Source organism: Rhineura floridana, chromosome 3 (assembly GCF_030035675.1).
Source record: "Rhineura floridana isolate rRhiFlo1 chromosome 3, rRhiFlo1.hap2, whole genome shotgun sequence".
Classification (NCBI taxonomy): Eukaryota; Metazoa; Chordata; class Lepidosauria; order Squamata; family Rhineuridae; genus Rhineura; species Rhineura floridana.
The window spans coordinates 50,833,370-50,848,399 of NC_084482.1; the positions used below are offsets into that span (position 1 = coordinate 50,833,370).

The 15,030-nt window shown below is 42.6% G+C and overlaps 2 protein-coding genes across 3 annotated transcripts in view; both read left to right on the plus strand.

Annotated features, from left to right (window-relative positions):
* Positions 1-8,494, plus strand: part of DNAI2 (dynein axonemal intermediate chain 2) — a 33,850-nt gene extending 25,356 nt beyond the window's left edge. Inside the window, exons 13-14 of the mRNA XM_061621785.1 lie at positions 3,460-3,504; positions 8,373-8,494. Coding sequence (XP_061477769.1) covers positions 3,460-3,504; positions 8,373-8,393 — 66 coding nt within the window. The 3' untranslated portion in view covers positions 8,394-8,494. The remainder of the gene's footprint in view (positions 1-3,459; positions 3,505-8,372) is intronic.
* Positions 8,495-9,499: 1,005 nt separating this feature from the next.
* Positions 9,500-15,030, plus strand: part of KIF19 (kinesin family member 19) — a 51,290-nt gene continuing 45,759 nt past the window's right edge. The window contains exon 1 of one of the 2 annotated variants that reach the window (XM_061615713.1): positions 9,500-9,568. The gene's annotated coding sequence lies outside the window, so the exon portion shown is untranslated. Of the gene's footprint in view, positions 9,928-15,030 lie in introns of both variants that reach the window. The other variant, XM_061615712.1, reaches the window with a different exon arrangement.

Sequence of the window (15,030 nt, forward strand, 5' to 3'; positions counted from 1 at the left end):
GGGATTTGTAGTTCAGCAACATCTGGAAAGGCAATTCCCTGCTCCTGCTCCTGCTCCTGCTCCTGCTCTGTGAGGTTAAATTTCTTACACCAATAATTGAGGCTATTTTTGCATCTGTTTTGTTTGTTTAATCATCTGTTCCCTGCTTTTAAATTATAACATTTCCCCAAGACAAGTTACATAATAAAAGCTGCAAGACAATAAAGCTTCAGTTAAAATGAACTAAAACAAATGAAAAGCACATCTGGCTTAATAATGTATACCAGAGCCAGAAAACAGGCTTTTTTAAAAGCTTTGCAAAATGAGCAGGTCTGAGTTAATGGGATACTAGAGAGTGAAGCCTGAGATGATGATGATCTAAAAACTTGAGTAGATTCATAAGGACAAAAGTATAATAATAAACTTTAATTTGTTAGTCGCCTATCTGTCCAATTTTTGGACACTCTAGGCGACTTACAGCAGCAACAAATACAATTCAATAAATACATTACACACGACAATAAATAACCATATTCATCAATTTAAAACTAGCATCAAAACATCAGTTAAAACATTACAACTAATCTAGCTCGAATTCCTGTAGGCCTGCCTGAAGAGCCAGGTCTTTAACGCTCGTCGAAAGCTCATCAGGGAGGAGGCATGTTGAAGATCGTAGGGGAGGGAATTCCAGAGGGTGGGAGCCACTACTGAGAACGCCCTCTCTCTGGTCCGCACCAGCTGAGCTGTTTTGGCCGGTGGGACCGAGAGGAGATCCTGCGTGGCTGATCTTGTAAGGCGGCTCAATTGGTGATACTGGAGGCGGTCCTTTAGATAAACTGGGCCGAAACCGTATAGGGTTTTAAAGGTCAATACCAACACCTAGAATTGGGCCCGGTAAACCACTGGTAGCCAGTGAAGATCTATCAACACCGGGGTGATGTGTTTCCGGCGACGGCTATGTGTAAAGCGTGCCGCCGCATTCTGCACCAGCTGAAGTTTCCGGACCGTCTTCAAGGGTAACCCCACGTAGAGCGCATTACAATAGTCTAAGCGAGAGGAGACCAGGGCATGTATCACTCGCGGGAGAAGCTGTACAGGAAGGTAGGGTCGCAGCCTCTGTATCAGATGTAATTGATACCAAGCTGCCCGGCTCACTGCCGAAACTTGAGCTTCCATGGACAGCTGGGAGTCAAGAATGACCCTGAGGCTGCGGACCTGATCCTTTAGGGGCAATCTTACCCCGTTAAACACCAAGTCGATGTCTCCTAACCTTCTCCTATCACCCACGAGTAACACCTCGGTCTTATCAGGATTTAGCTTCAGCCTGTTCTCGCCCATCCATCCACTAACGGACTCCAGGCACTTGGACATGGTCTCCACAGCCACCTCTGGTGAGGACTTAAATGAGAGATAGAGCTGAGTGTCATCCGCATATTGGTGACACTGCAGCCCAAAACTCCTGATGATGGCTCCCAGCGGCTTCATATAGATGTTAAATAGCATGGGGGAGAGGATAGAACCCTGTGGCACTCCACAAGTGAGAGGCCAAGGGTCTGAAACCTCCTCACCCAATGCTACCCATTGATACCTGCCTGAGAGATAGGAATGGAACCACCGTAGAACGGTGCCCCCCATCCCCAATCCCTCTAGGCGGCTCAACAAGATACCGTGGTCGACGGTATCAAAAGCTGCTGAGAGATCCAGGAGGACGAGGAAGGTATATTCTCCCCTATCCAACGCCCTCCTCATATCATCTACCAGGGCGACCAAGGCTGTTTCAGTTCCATGTCCAGTCCTGAAGCCCGACTGTAATGGATCTAAATAATCCGCTTCATCCAAGTGCGTCTGTAGTTGTTTAGCCACCACTCGCTCTATCACCTTGCCTAAGAATGGTAAATTAGAAACTGGGTGAAAGTTCTTCAACTCTTGGGGATCCAAGGAGGACTTTTTCAAGATGGGCCTTATCACTGCCTCCTTGAGGGCTGATGCCATTGCACCCTCTTCCAAGGATGCATTTACCACCGCCTTGATCCCTTCGCCCAGTTTCTCCTTGCAACTCACAATGAGCCACGAGGGGCAAGGGTCGAGTAGACAAGTGGTTGGCTTCACAGTAGAGAACACCTTGTCCACTTCCTCAGCGAGAAGAGGCTGAAACCACTCCCATCGGACTGGAATGCAACTGGCCAACTCTGGCCCACTACTTGTATCCACGGCGTACGGAATTGTGCACTTCAGACGCTGGATTTTATCAGCAAAGTGCTTAGCAAATATGTCACAGGAGGCTTTAGAATGTTCCATGGGTTCCTGCGGAACTGGACCGACCAGGCTTCGGACCACTTGGAACAACCTCCTGGGACAACATTCTGCCGACGCAATAGAGGCAGCAAAGAAATCCCTCTTTGCTGCCTTTGTTGCCACATGGTAGGCCGCTATTGCTACTCTAACCAGTGTCCGATCGTCTTCAGTGCAAGACTTCCGCCACCGGCGCTCTAGTCGTCTCACCTCCTGTCTCAGACCTCGCAACCATGGTGTGTACCAAGGTGCTGTCTGAGTTCTATTCAGGGGGAGAGGGCGTTTCGGAGCCACTTGGTCTACCGCCCTGGTAATCTCCCTATTCCAATTCATCACCAGGGTTTCAACCGAGTGACCTTCTGACAGCTCCATATCTCCCAGCGCATTCAGGAATCCCTTAGATTCCATCAGGCGTCTGGGGCAGACCATCCTAATAGGTCCTCGACCCCTGCGGAGGGTGAGCGGCATTGAGAGGCCTATATTTACCAGATAGTGATCTGACCATGACACGGGGTTAGAAGAAACAGCCCCCATTTTCAGAGCACTACCCTCCCCTCCCGAGATAAACACAAGGTCAAGAGCATGACCGGCTACATGGGTGGGCCCTATATTACTAAGGTGCAGTTCCCAAGAAGTCATGGTTTCAATGAAATCCCGAGGGGCTTTCACGAGAGTGGTCTCAGCATGCACGTTGAAATCCCCCAAAACCAACAAATTGGGGGAGAACAACCGCGCAACCGAGACCACCTCAAGCACCTCGGCCAGGGAGTCTGCTGTGCAGCGGGGTGGGCGGTACACAAGTAGAATCCCTAAACTGCCCTTTGGGCCCAACCTCCAGTACATGCAATCAACAAACTTGGTCTCGTGGAGGGGAGGTCTGGCAAAAATCAAGGACTCCCGATAGATCACTGCCACTCCCCCTCCCCGCCTACCAATCCTCGGCTGCTGTGCATATCGGAACCCAGCTGGACACATGGCCTCAAGTATGGGAGCTGAGGCCTCGTCCAGCCAGGTTTCCGTAATACATGCCAGGTCTGCGTCCTCGTCCAAGATCATATCATGGATGAGAGATGTCTTCTGTACCAGATCTCAGATTCTTTAGGGTTTTTAAGATCAGTACTGATATCTTACAAATATTCAGGAAGCTGTTTGAAATCACTACGTATACCATGTCCATCAATTTTTCAGGAGCGGGAGTTTGAAGATGATGATGAGGAAACAAACCTTCCTAAGGTCAGTATCCTTATGCCTGACGCAGTTCCCAAATATCTTTTGATATCATTTGATTGGTCCCAGGCTATGGTCAGAAGGTACATAAGGCCAGCGCCCTGCTGAAGCTAAGCAGGGTCAGGTCTGGTCAGTGCCTGGATGGGAGACCACCCGGGAACCATATGTAAGCCGCCTTGGGTTTCTATCATGAAAAGAAAGGTGGGGTATAAATGTAATAAATAAATAAATACGGAGTGCCCTGTTCTTGATCTTCCAGATATCTGCAATGCTCACGACCAGCCCCAACCTCCTATTTTAGAAGATGTATTTTAAGAAAGCTTTTGTTAATGGTGTTTGCTCTCTGAACAAAGCAAACTTGTCACACTGTTTAAGCAAACTAGAACCTGCTGGATCAGACCAGCGGCCCATCTAGTCCAGCATTCTGTTCTCACAGTGGCCAACCAGATGCCCATTGGAAGCCTGCAAGGAGGACCTGAGTTCAAGAGCACTCTCCCCTTCTGCAGTTTCCAGCAACTGGTATTCAGAAGACTACTGCCTCCAAACTATGGAAGCAGAGTATAGTCATTATGGCTAGTAGCCATTGATAACCTTATCCTCCATGAATTTGGCTAATCCTCTTTTAAAGCCATCCAAGTTGGTCGCCATGACTGCCTCTTGTGGAAGTAAATTCCATTGTTAACTATTCACTGTGTGAAGAAGTACTTTCTTTTGGCTGACCTGAATCTTCCAACATTCAGCTTCATTGGATATCCCCAAGTTCTAGCATTATGAGAGAGGGAGAAAAACTTTTCTTTATCCACTGTCTCCATGCCATGCATAATTTTATGCACTTCTATCATGTCACCTTACTTGCCTTTTCACTCAACTAAAAAGCCCCAAATGCTGCAACCTTTCCTCATAGCAGAGTCACTCCATCCGCTTGATCATTTTGGTTGCACTTTTTTGAAACCTTTCTGGCTCTCCAATAACCTTTTTGAGGTGAGGCAACCAGAACTGCACACAGTGTCCCAAATGAGGCCACACCATAGATTTGTTTAATGGCATTATTATATATTTATATTATATTATATTTTCTATTCCTTTCTTTTTTTTTTACAATAATTTTTATTCAAATTTTCATAAAACAAACAAAACAAAATCATAAAACATTCAAAGACAAAAAACAAAACAAAACAAAAATGATTAAACAAAAAAATAAAATGTTGACTTCCCATTTGTCGCAGATCAAATCAGTTATAGGTCTACAATATATAACAATCCTGTCTCTTAAATTATATTATAAAATCACTTTCCTCCAGTAGTTATCTTAATTAATCATCAAATCTCATAAACATTACTTTATTCTTTCCACAAAAAGTCAAAGAGAGGTTTCAATTCTTTAAGAAATATATCTATCAATTTTTCTCCAAATAAACATGTCGATTAATCCATCTCGTTAATACTAATAATAATCTTATTGTCATAACCATAGTCCAAATAAGCATATCGATTAATCCATCTCATCAAAATCTGTTAGGTCCAATAATTTCAATAGCCATTATTCCATTATCCATATTAATTCCATCTTCCATCTTCAATAGTCCTGTTAAGTCCAGTAATTTCATTGTCCAATCTTCCATTATCAGTATTCCATAATAATCTTGCTGTCATAGCCATAGTCATATAATAAGAGTCTGATGGGAATTTCCTCTATCCCAAATATTTTCTTGCCATCGATTCTGAATAAGTTGCTGAAATATTGTTGTAAAGTCATATCTCTGTTCTTCTTTTTTACAAAATGCACTGGCTCATCTCTTGAGAGTTTTTCCATTGTCACATGGCTGCAGTTAATTCCATAGATTTTCTCTATATCAAGCTCCATCACGTCATTCCAGTCCAGAAGATTATCCAAGCCATTGATAACTTTATCTCTAATATCTTCATTAATTTCTTCAGAGATAACGTTAAATTCCAAACAGTAGATTTTATTTCTAATATCCATAAACTCCAGATCTTTTTCCAATTCCACATTTGTTCCAATCTCCAGGGCTTGTATCTTCCCTTTATTTTTTTCTTTTCTCATCTCTGATCTCATTCTCCTCTCTCACAGGATCCCCTATTTCTTTAAGCTCCTGCGTCATTTTGCTCAGTTCAATTTTCAGCTCCTTACTGCCCTGTCGCAGGGTTTGTTTCGTTATCTCAATCTCATCCATTATTTTCTGAAACATAATTACTTCCAGATTCTCAGCCACTTTCTTGATTGCCATTTTTAAAACCACGAAAACAAAACAAAACAAAAATAAAGAACCACTTCTTATTTCAGCAACAATTGGGTTAATATTCCAGGCTTGATGACATCACAGTATAAACAGAGCAGCCTGCCTTATCTCTCTATGTTCAAGAATACAAAACAAATTTAGTTCCCAGCATCAAAACAGTTAGTGGCGTCGTGAAGAAGCAGATTCGTCAAAATAAAATAGACCAAAAAGAGAATAGTCCCAGACAATATAATGTTCCAAAGTTCATATTTTTTATTTTTTTCTCCTCGGAATAGAAATCCCTCTTCTGTTTATATCTTTAGAATGCACTTCCAGGACAGCTTTTTGCAATAGAAACAGAGATAAGCTGTTAATTTCGTGAATAACAGAGAAGAGTTATAGCTCACCCAGAAGTTCTTTAAAGCTGATTCATTTGACAAATCTCTTTTTGCTGCAACAATTTAAACCAAGTAAAAAATAGAATAGAAAGAAGGGTGCTTGCCTGTTAGTCCATTTTCTCTTTGAAGAAAAGATAAACGTGTCGCATTAATTAGATAGAGCTTGTTCGGAAGTCCGTCCGGCATTGCTGGCTGGACCTTTTCTCATAAATTAATGAAATCCAGTCCTCCCAACAAAAACAGGCTTTTGAGGTTGATCTCTACGTTTCTCCCTGCCCGGGAGAAATTTCATCAGTCAAAAAAAAATGTTCTGACTGATTTATATCTGAATAAGCTTCTTCTGAGGCGGGAGCCCGTCTCAAAAGCAGGCACAAGCGAAGTCACCCTTCCCGGAAGTCACCGTTTTCTATTCCTTTCTTAATGATTGCTAGCATGGAATTTGCCTATTTCACAGCTGCTGCACCCTGGATCAACATCTTTTGGGCTGTCCACTATGACTCCAGTCATTCGCTGCCAGTTCAGACCCCATGAGCATATATGTGAAATTAAGATTTTTTGGTCCCATATACATCACTTTACAGTTGTTTACATTGAATTGCATTTGCCATTTTACTGCCCATTCAGTCAGTTTGGAGAGGTCCTTTTGGACCTCTTTGCGATCTTTTTGTTTTAACAACCCTGACAATTTAGTATCATCAGCAAACTTGACCACCTCACAGCTCACTCTCATAAACTCTAGAAAGTTTATGAACAAGATAAAAAGCACAAGTCCCGATACTGATCCTTGAAGGACTCCACTTTCTACATCTCTCCACTGGGAGTACTACTCTCTGCTTTCTGCTTCTTAGCCAGTTCCTGATCTACAAGAGTAGATTTATAGTAAAGACTCTAAAGAATAGAAGCATCTTACAACAGTCACAAAGCCACAGATCCCTATGACTTGGTGACCTTTTTGGTGTATCCAGATGTTGCATTTATCCTCCAGTGAATAGTTATGCCTGTTGCACTTGAAAATATTTGTCACCAAAACATACTTGTAAGTCTCTAACATGTTCCCATTTATTCAGCTGTAACTAGAAGTGACATACACTTTTTACACAAAATGCTAGTATTTCCCATTTTCAGTGCATCAGACAAAGTGGGAAGACTAGCCCATAACCATTTCCAGATTTCTCTAGCAATATTCAGTATGTTCTAGAATATGCTCCTGAAATTCATTTGTGAATGGGTTCTGTTCTTGTGAGTGGATGATGTGGCCAGGTTAGATAGTCTTTAGATTTGAATACATGGATGGGATTGGTAGATCAGTACAGGGTACTTGCCATAACTATTGTTATTATTATGTGCCTTCAAGTTGATTTTGACATATGGCGACCCTATGAATCAGTGACCTCCAAGAGCATCTGTCATGAACCAACCTGTTCAGATCTTGTAAGTTCAGGTCTGTGGCTTCCTTTATGGAATCAATCCATCTCTTGTTTGGCCTTCCTCTTTTTCTACTTCCTTCTGTTTTTCCCAGCATTATTGTCTTTTCTAGTGAATCATGTCTTCTCATTATGTGTCCGAAGTGTGATAACCTCAGTTTCATCATTTTAGCTTCTAGTGACAGTTCTGGTTTAATTTGTTCTAACACCCAATTATTTGTCTTTTCCGCAGTCCATGGTATCTGCAAAGCTCTCCTCCAACACCACATTTCAAATGAGTTGATTTTTCTCTTATCCACTATGCTGGGACATATCTACTCTTATCACCTTCTTAGCATTGTTTCTGTGCCAGCTGGTTTGCATAGCCGCAGTGACCACTTGATGCTCAGGGCTGATCTGCACTTTCAGCAACATCATACGATAGAGATCCTCAGGGGCTGCATTTTCTCCTAGTGCTAGTGGGGTTCCATACTTTTGAATGCTCCCTACATTTTTTTAAACTTGTTTGTAGAAAGTAGTTCACCAGGGAGAAGGTTAAGTGAAAACCCTTCCCCTCAAAGTTTTAGTTTTCTATGTACCATGAGGTGTTTTTTTTTACATATGGGAGAATTTTTTAAAAATGCAATACCCCACATGTAGTCTGAAGTGGTACAGTCCAGGTAAGTGACTTCTCTGAACTTGTTAACTTGACTGTCATTATAGTAACTTTTCATCTAGAAGTTATAAGGATATACCTCTCCCAAGGACTGATTTTGATAGGGGATCATTGCTAATGAGAACACAGAAAAGAAATAATCCTACTTTCTCTGCAGGAGGAAGAGGAGGAAGAATGAATGCTGAACTCTGAAATTCCTGCATGGAAATTATTTGTCCTCTTTTTTGGATTTTGTTCTCTCTTTTTATCCTTCTTTTTTTTACACAGACTGCATCAATAAATGTAGCAACATTTTTTATACCTTTCTCCTCCTAATCTGTTTTAATCTATATGAGTGTCCAACTGAGTTCTGACTGCCTTTGCCATGGAAACTCACAGTAACTCACTAGAGGGACAAAAATAAAATTCAAAATAGTATGATGAATGGAGAACAATTTTGGACTGAAAACAACGAAAGGAACTTCAACATATTTCACCATTTAATATTACATACACGAGAGATAAATACATGAATGCCAAAGAAGGGAAATGAACTCTCTTTTGTAGCATCTCTGAGGTGGGGGAGCAAGGTGATTTTGTTGATTCCATCTGAACAGGAGTCAGCAAAGTGGTACAGTACCGTTACAAAATGACAACATGTTGAGTGGCATTAACAAGCATGTTATGCAAATCAGCAAAGACACATAAGTATACAGAGTTTTCAGATGAGGGCTTAATTCACAAACAGATCACTGAGACATTGTAAGCAGATCGTTTGCAATAGGGTTCTCCCACTCCAGATTTTCCCAGAAAGGGTAAATCCACATTAAATAGGGAGAAAATACAGGCTGGCATGCATGAGGAACACCGGTCCACCAATAAATACCAATTTGAAAGCACCCCAAGTTGGTTTTTAAGTAATACCAAGCCTCTTTCCCCTACCTCCTACCCTGGCATGCTCTGCTTAGTTAGTTCCTGCTTTGTGACAACCCATAATTTGTCATTACATCCCAGCAAGCAAAGGATGGGGGAAATCTATCCAAAGTTACAGTTGCACTTGTCAAAAGACTTTTGTTCCAGCAGAGGAGCCCACTAACAAGAAGGGAGGTGATTTCCCTGCATCCCCCAAAATCTGTTTCAGAGGGTTGAAAGGCCATCCAGAGTAGAGTGAAAGATAGTAGTGCAGACAGCTGCAGGAGGAAGGGGGGAAATCAGAGGAAACTGCCTCCCCTCTTTGCTAGAACAAAAGCTGCTCCACAGATACAGCAGCCGCATTTACTATAATTTCACCATATGAGTTGCACCTGTCCTCCAAACCAGGATTGCAATGGCTAGAACTTGGTTTGCAGCTTTGCTGGTCTCTGCCACGTTGAGGTAACTGCTAATTCTTCATTGTGTTTCATCATCCCTTTCAAGAAGGAAACTTGATGCATTTTTGTTTTGTTTTGGCAGCCTCATGCTTTGTGACAGGGCAGCAGTACTTTCTGTGTAGTCATTTTCAGTGGGGTTCTTTCATACCTGAGGCTAGGCTTGTATCAAGACTTCTGTATTGGACTAAAGAAGCAAGCATGTGAGCATGAACCCAGCCATGGGTTGTCTACTTAAGTATCCTGATAATCTGTTGTTTGCATTACTGGTTACTCAAAACTCCTTTGAAGACAAAGTGCAGCTCAGAAGTTGCTTTTCTTCGAAACTCCTTTGAAGAAAAGAGTCAAACCCCCAAGTTGCCCCAGGTGAGAAACTATGCAATGCATTGTATTTTTTCCCTTTGGAGTTGCTAGCTTGGTTTTATTAAAATGGTTTTACTAAATAAATTGTGACCAGAAAGATTGAATCCTTAGAGCTCTGGCAGCTGAATATGTTCCCCAATGGATGGGTTTTCTTTTCCATGTCGCCACTCACTTTTCCAAGCGATAGGTATAAGGTTTCCTCTTTTTTCATCTGGCCAGTAGTAGCCATCTCCTTCTCCCAAAGCCCTCTTTAATTAGATGCCAGATCAGAACTGGCCATCACAGCACTGTTTTCACTTTGTGTGGCTCAGGGTGTGGCATGTGGTCTTATGATTGTGGTTGGGGAGGAGGAACAATCCTTTTCCTGTATTCTGTAACATTTTGGAAATATTATGCCTGATCTTTAAACGGAGCACTGTTGTCCTGCTCTTATTCATGCATGAGCCAAATGCAGCTTCACACAGCTGCTTCCAAAGTGACAACAGAAGAAATCCCGTTTCTACTCAAATGCACCATGTTTCAAATGGCAAATGACACATGCACAGCCGGTTGAACTACAGCATCCAGAAGCATCAGTGTCTGATGAACCATCCAACCAAGAGAGAATGCCAGTTATCGCAGCAATGTCAACATATCCAGCGCTTATTATTGCAGGGCAACAGCTCCACCAGTCAAGCTGTTGGTTAAATTATTAACGGGATACTCATCTTACAGTTCATGCAAAACACTTTCTCCTCAAGGTGGAAACAGAGGATGAGACTAATGGAGAGGAGCTGCCTCAAATGGAGTCTTGTTTCAGGTGTTTTTTTCTCAGACCAGGTGTGCATGCAACATATGGCCCATGGGCAAAATGCACTTGAAACAGCAGCCCCTGCTATTAGTTTGCTAATTAGTTATTACTAAAATATGGATTCCGCTCTGTGGTAAACTCCCCTCCAGTCTACAGTAGAGCCCCACTCATACGGCGGGTTACGTTCCAGACCCCCACTGAAAAGCGGAACTCATTGAATAGAATGATGCACGATGCCCCAAAACCACTGTAAAAGCGGAACAAGTGCCATATGAGTGGGGCTTTAGTCTAATTGGGTCTAATTGAGACCGCCACATTAGCGAAGCACTGTAAAGTGAAGCACCGTAAAGTGGGGCCCTACTGTATAGGAAAAAACAGCACCTATATGATTTAAAATACTTATATACTGCTTTACAGGTGAACTTCACAAACCATTTTACTTAATACTGGGTGGTATTCAGAGTAATTTCCCATTGAAATTAATCTGTTAGTCATGTCCATTAACTTCAGTGGGTCTACTCTGAGTAGGACTATCGTTGATTGCCACCCATTAAATCAATAAGCATCAATTAAAATTATATAATGAAACAGCAAAGACAAGCTACAAGGGGCAAAAAAGTAATTTTGGAGAGGTCGCTCTCTCCTCCCTCAGGGTAAGATAGTTCTTGAGTAGCCCTGTGGTGACAGCTGAGGGAGGCCACCTCAGCAGGATCCCCAGGAGCTGGAAGGGGAGAAGGTCAGCCAGGCTGTTCTTTCCCCTCTCGCTTTCCTCCCCTCAGGGCAAGATGGTCCTTAGGTTAGCCCTTCAGTGGTAGCTGGAAGAGGGGGGGAACCCAGAAAGGGTAGCATTTTTGATATTACACATGAGTATCATTCATAAAAACTAGTATATGCAACATACACAACAAAAAATTATTTTCAGGGCTTCCAGATTATCTCAAGCACAGTTCTTTTGATAATAATTGAGAACTTGACTGACTGACTCTCGTGATTCTTTTCATTTTATTTTATTTATTATTTTATTTATACCCCGTCCTTCCTTCCAGCAGGAGCCCAGGGCGGCAAACAGAAACACTAACAACACTTTCAAACATCATAAAAGGACCTTAAAATACATTAAAACAAAACAACGTTAAAAACATTTAAAAAAAACATTAAAAACATCTTTAAAGGGAAAAAGGGTTAAAGATATTAAAAGACATATTAAAAGCAATTCTAACACAGATGCAGACCTGGGATAGGTCTCAATTTAAAAGGCTTGTTGGAAGAGGAAAGCTTTCCATGGCTTCCAGATGATCTCAGACATAGTGCTTTGGATAGTAATCCAGGAGAACAGCATTGTCTGACTCTTTCTCAAGGAGATCCACCTCTTGAACTACTGAGATTGTAATTCCAAATGACCAGCCAAAGTGTTCAGGAATAACATTAAGAGGACTTGAGTACACATTCTTAGCTTTCCCATCCACCCTGACTTGTCTACGTAAAGTGCAAAAGCAAAATTCCTAGGGCCAATCCCTACATAATTGAACCCCCCCCGCTGCCCACTGATGGATGGAGGAAGGTCAGTCCTGCTTTCTGAAGGGATTGGATGCCCGCCCTAATACCACACAGGAAACTAGAGCTTGCAGCTGAACCAAATAGGGTTGGGGGAGATACCATCCAACAGGTGACATCACCCGCCTGTTGAGGTGACATCACCTGACTGACAGGTGGATGTGAGTTAGGAAAAATGCCCTCGCAGGCCAAATTGGAACCCCCTAGTGGGCCAAGATTGTAAAGCAAGAATCATGCTTTACTCTGTGGCTGCGCAGCACCCTTTGCCAACCTGGTGCCCTTCAGATGTCTTGGACTACAACTTCCATCAGCCCCAGCCAGCACAGTCAGCCTGCCCATGGGCAGGTGAGATGAACTAAATGGAAGTCAAAACTGAGTCTTGATCAGACAAGCTGCTCCAGTGATTTGCAGACACAGCTAGCAATGCCATGGGAACTACTGCTAAGGCAACGTCTGGAATGGCTGGCACTCAGCCTCATCTGAGTGTAAGAGCTTTTGCCTCTAGAAAAACCTGAACCTCTGGGGAAGCTTCAGAGGAGGGAAGCATCTATGGAGAAAGTGTTTCCTTTAGATAAAGCCTGCTCAGCTGGAAGTGTTAGAGGTCAAGGGCCAAAGGTTTGCAGGCAATGTGTTGAGCTTGGACACAGGAAATCCGGGTTCATATCCCTGATCAGCCAAACAAGCCCACTGAGTGGTTTTTGCTCAAGTCACTAGCCTACTTTACAGAGCTGCTGTGACAATGAAATCAAAATTATAAAAGTCTCTGCACACTGGCAGGTGCTATCAAAATAATCAGTGATCATCTCTTTGCCACTGACCAAAGTTTCTTCTGGAAACAGAAGGCAGAGCCTTATTCCACACCTTTGGAAACATGTATTTCTTTCCAGTGTCTACTTCCACTTCATCCTGAAATATCTTATCTGCTGGCTGAGCAGTTCCAAGTTCGCTTCTGTGTCCCAGAAGAGAGAGAGAGAGATCCTATCAGGGCTATTTAACAAATAGGGCTTTTTTCCCAATGGAGATGCCTTGTTAAGGTAAACTCCAGTCGCTGAAGTTCTGGCTTGGGCACAGATGTAAAATGTGCCACGTTCCTTGCTTTGGTATACAGATTTAGGGGCACAGCAGGAAATATCTTACAACAAGGGGGGTTTCAGCCCCTGTAAGTTGCCACCACCACCCTGGGCAACAAGGGCTGCCTCCTTTCCTCTTGTTCTTATTTGTGGGTAGGGATGGAAAGATCTGTCAGTTTTGATTCTCTCATTTCTCATTTTTCCAGTCTTAAATTTGGTTCTTCAGCATTTCCATGCAAATTTCTCCAGACAGGTTTTGTCTGCAGTTTTGACTAATGTGCACATTTTTGCAAGCCATTTCTCCTAATATAATGCATTCTTGTATTTTTTTCACTAATATTTAATTCAAATTTTTTCATATATATGCAATGGTTAGAGAATTGCATTACAAAATTCAGATAAGTGTGAATTTCAAAGGATGGCTGGTTTCAGTTCTCACATTGTTTCGGTGAGAATTTGATAAATTTGGCTTTAAACGTGATCAGAATCAAATTTCTCCCTCACTCCTACTTATGAGTGATATAAGAGATCAAATTGCATGAAGTCTTTGACAACTGCAGCTCTCCCACTCACTCATGTGGGTAACAATTATCTTGCCAGGTATGATGCTGGACAAATCAGGGGTGACCATGAGACTCTGGGGCAGCACTGCAGGCAAACAGGTTAGAACTGCAAGTTGTGTTATTTTGTGTGTTGGTAGAAACCATTTGGACTGGTCCCAGTAGATCCTTGTGGCAGCCTGACTGTAGCCACAAGTGCATCCGGGGGTGCTGGGTAAATTCCATACCCCTTTCTTGAATGAATGAATTGTGATGTCATAGACCAATAAAATTCGATAAAAACAAGATAAGTGACATAATACAACTGTAGATAAATTCACAAAGCCAAAAGAGAATCCTTACTTTACCATCTGCTTCCAATGGAAGGTAAAAAGAATTTAGCTACCTTTTCAGTAGTACAGAAAAAGTCGCCACATAAAGAGAAAGATATTCATGTTTCTGTGGTCTTCTGGGTAGAGTTCTTCATTAAGAAACAATCAGCCCCTCTTTTGAATGTTCAGCTTTTAAAAAGAAAAACTGCCCCTTTTACTTATGGAGATATTCGGGTGGGTGGGTATGCACAGACAGTATTCCACATACTTGCTGTGTCAGAAGGAAACTTGTTCCCACCTTCCAGCATTCTCTGACCCATGAGTATGAAGATACATGCAGGGACTTGGGGGTAATTGGCATCTATTTTGAAATTTTATTTTATTTAAAACAATAACTTGAAACATAACTTTAAAGTTGACTACTTGGATATAGGTTTCTGCTCCCTCTTTTCCCTCTCCCCCCACCAAATTCTGACTGTCCCTGCCAGGGCGGGGGGGGGTGGAGAGTGCCACAACAGGGAGAGAGAGCTTGAAAGTAGGAGGTTGAAAAGTGCTACCTCAACCTAGACGAATGCCAAGTATGAGAACCTGGATCATGAACTGGAAGAATTAGAAGCATGGGTATTGTTGTGTTGTGAAGGCAAAATGGCAAAACTTTCTGTCGAGCAGCGATGGGGAAACCTGTGGACCTCCATAGGTTGTTGGGCTCCAGCAACACACATCAGCCCCAGCCAGCATGGCCAGTGGTGGGGCCACAACTCAGTGCCAGAGCCACTGCTAGTCATGCAGTGAGTAGCCTGCCAAAGGTCCCAGGTTCAATC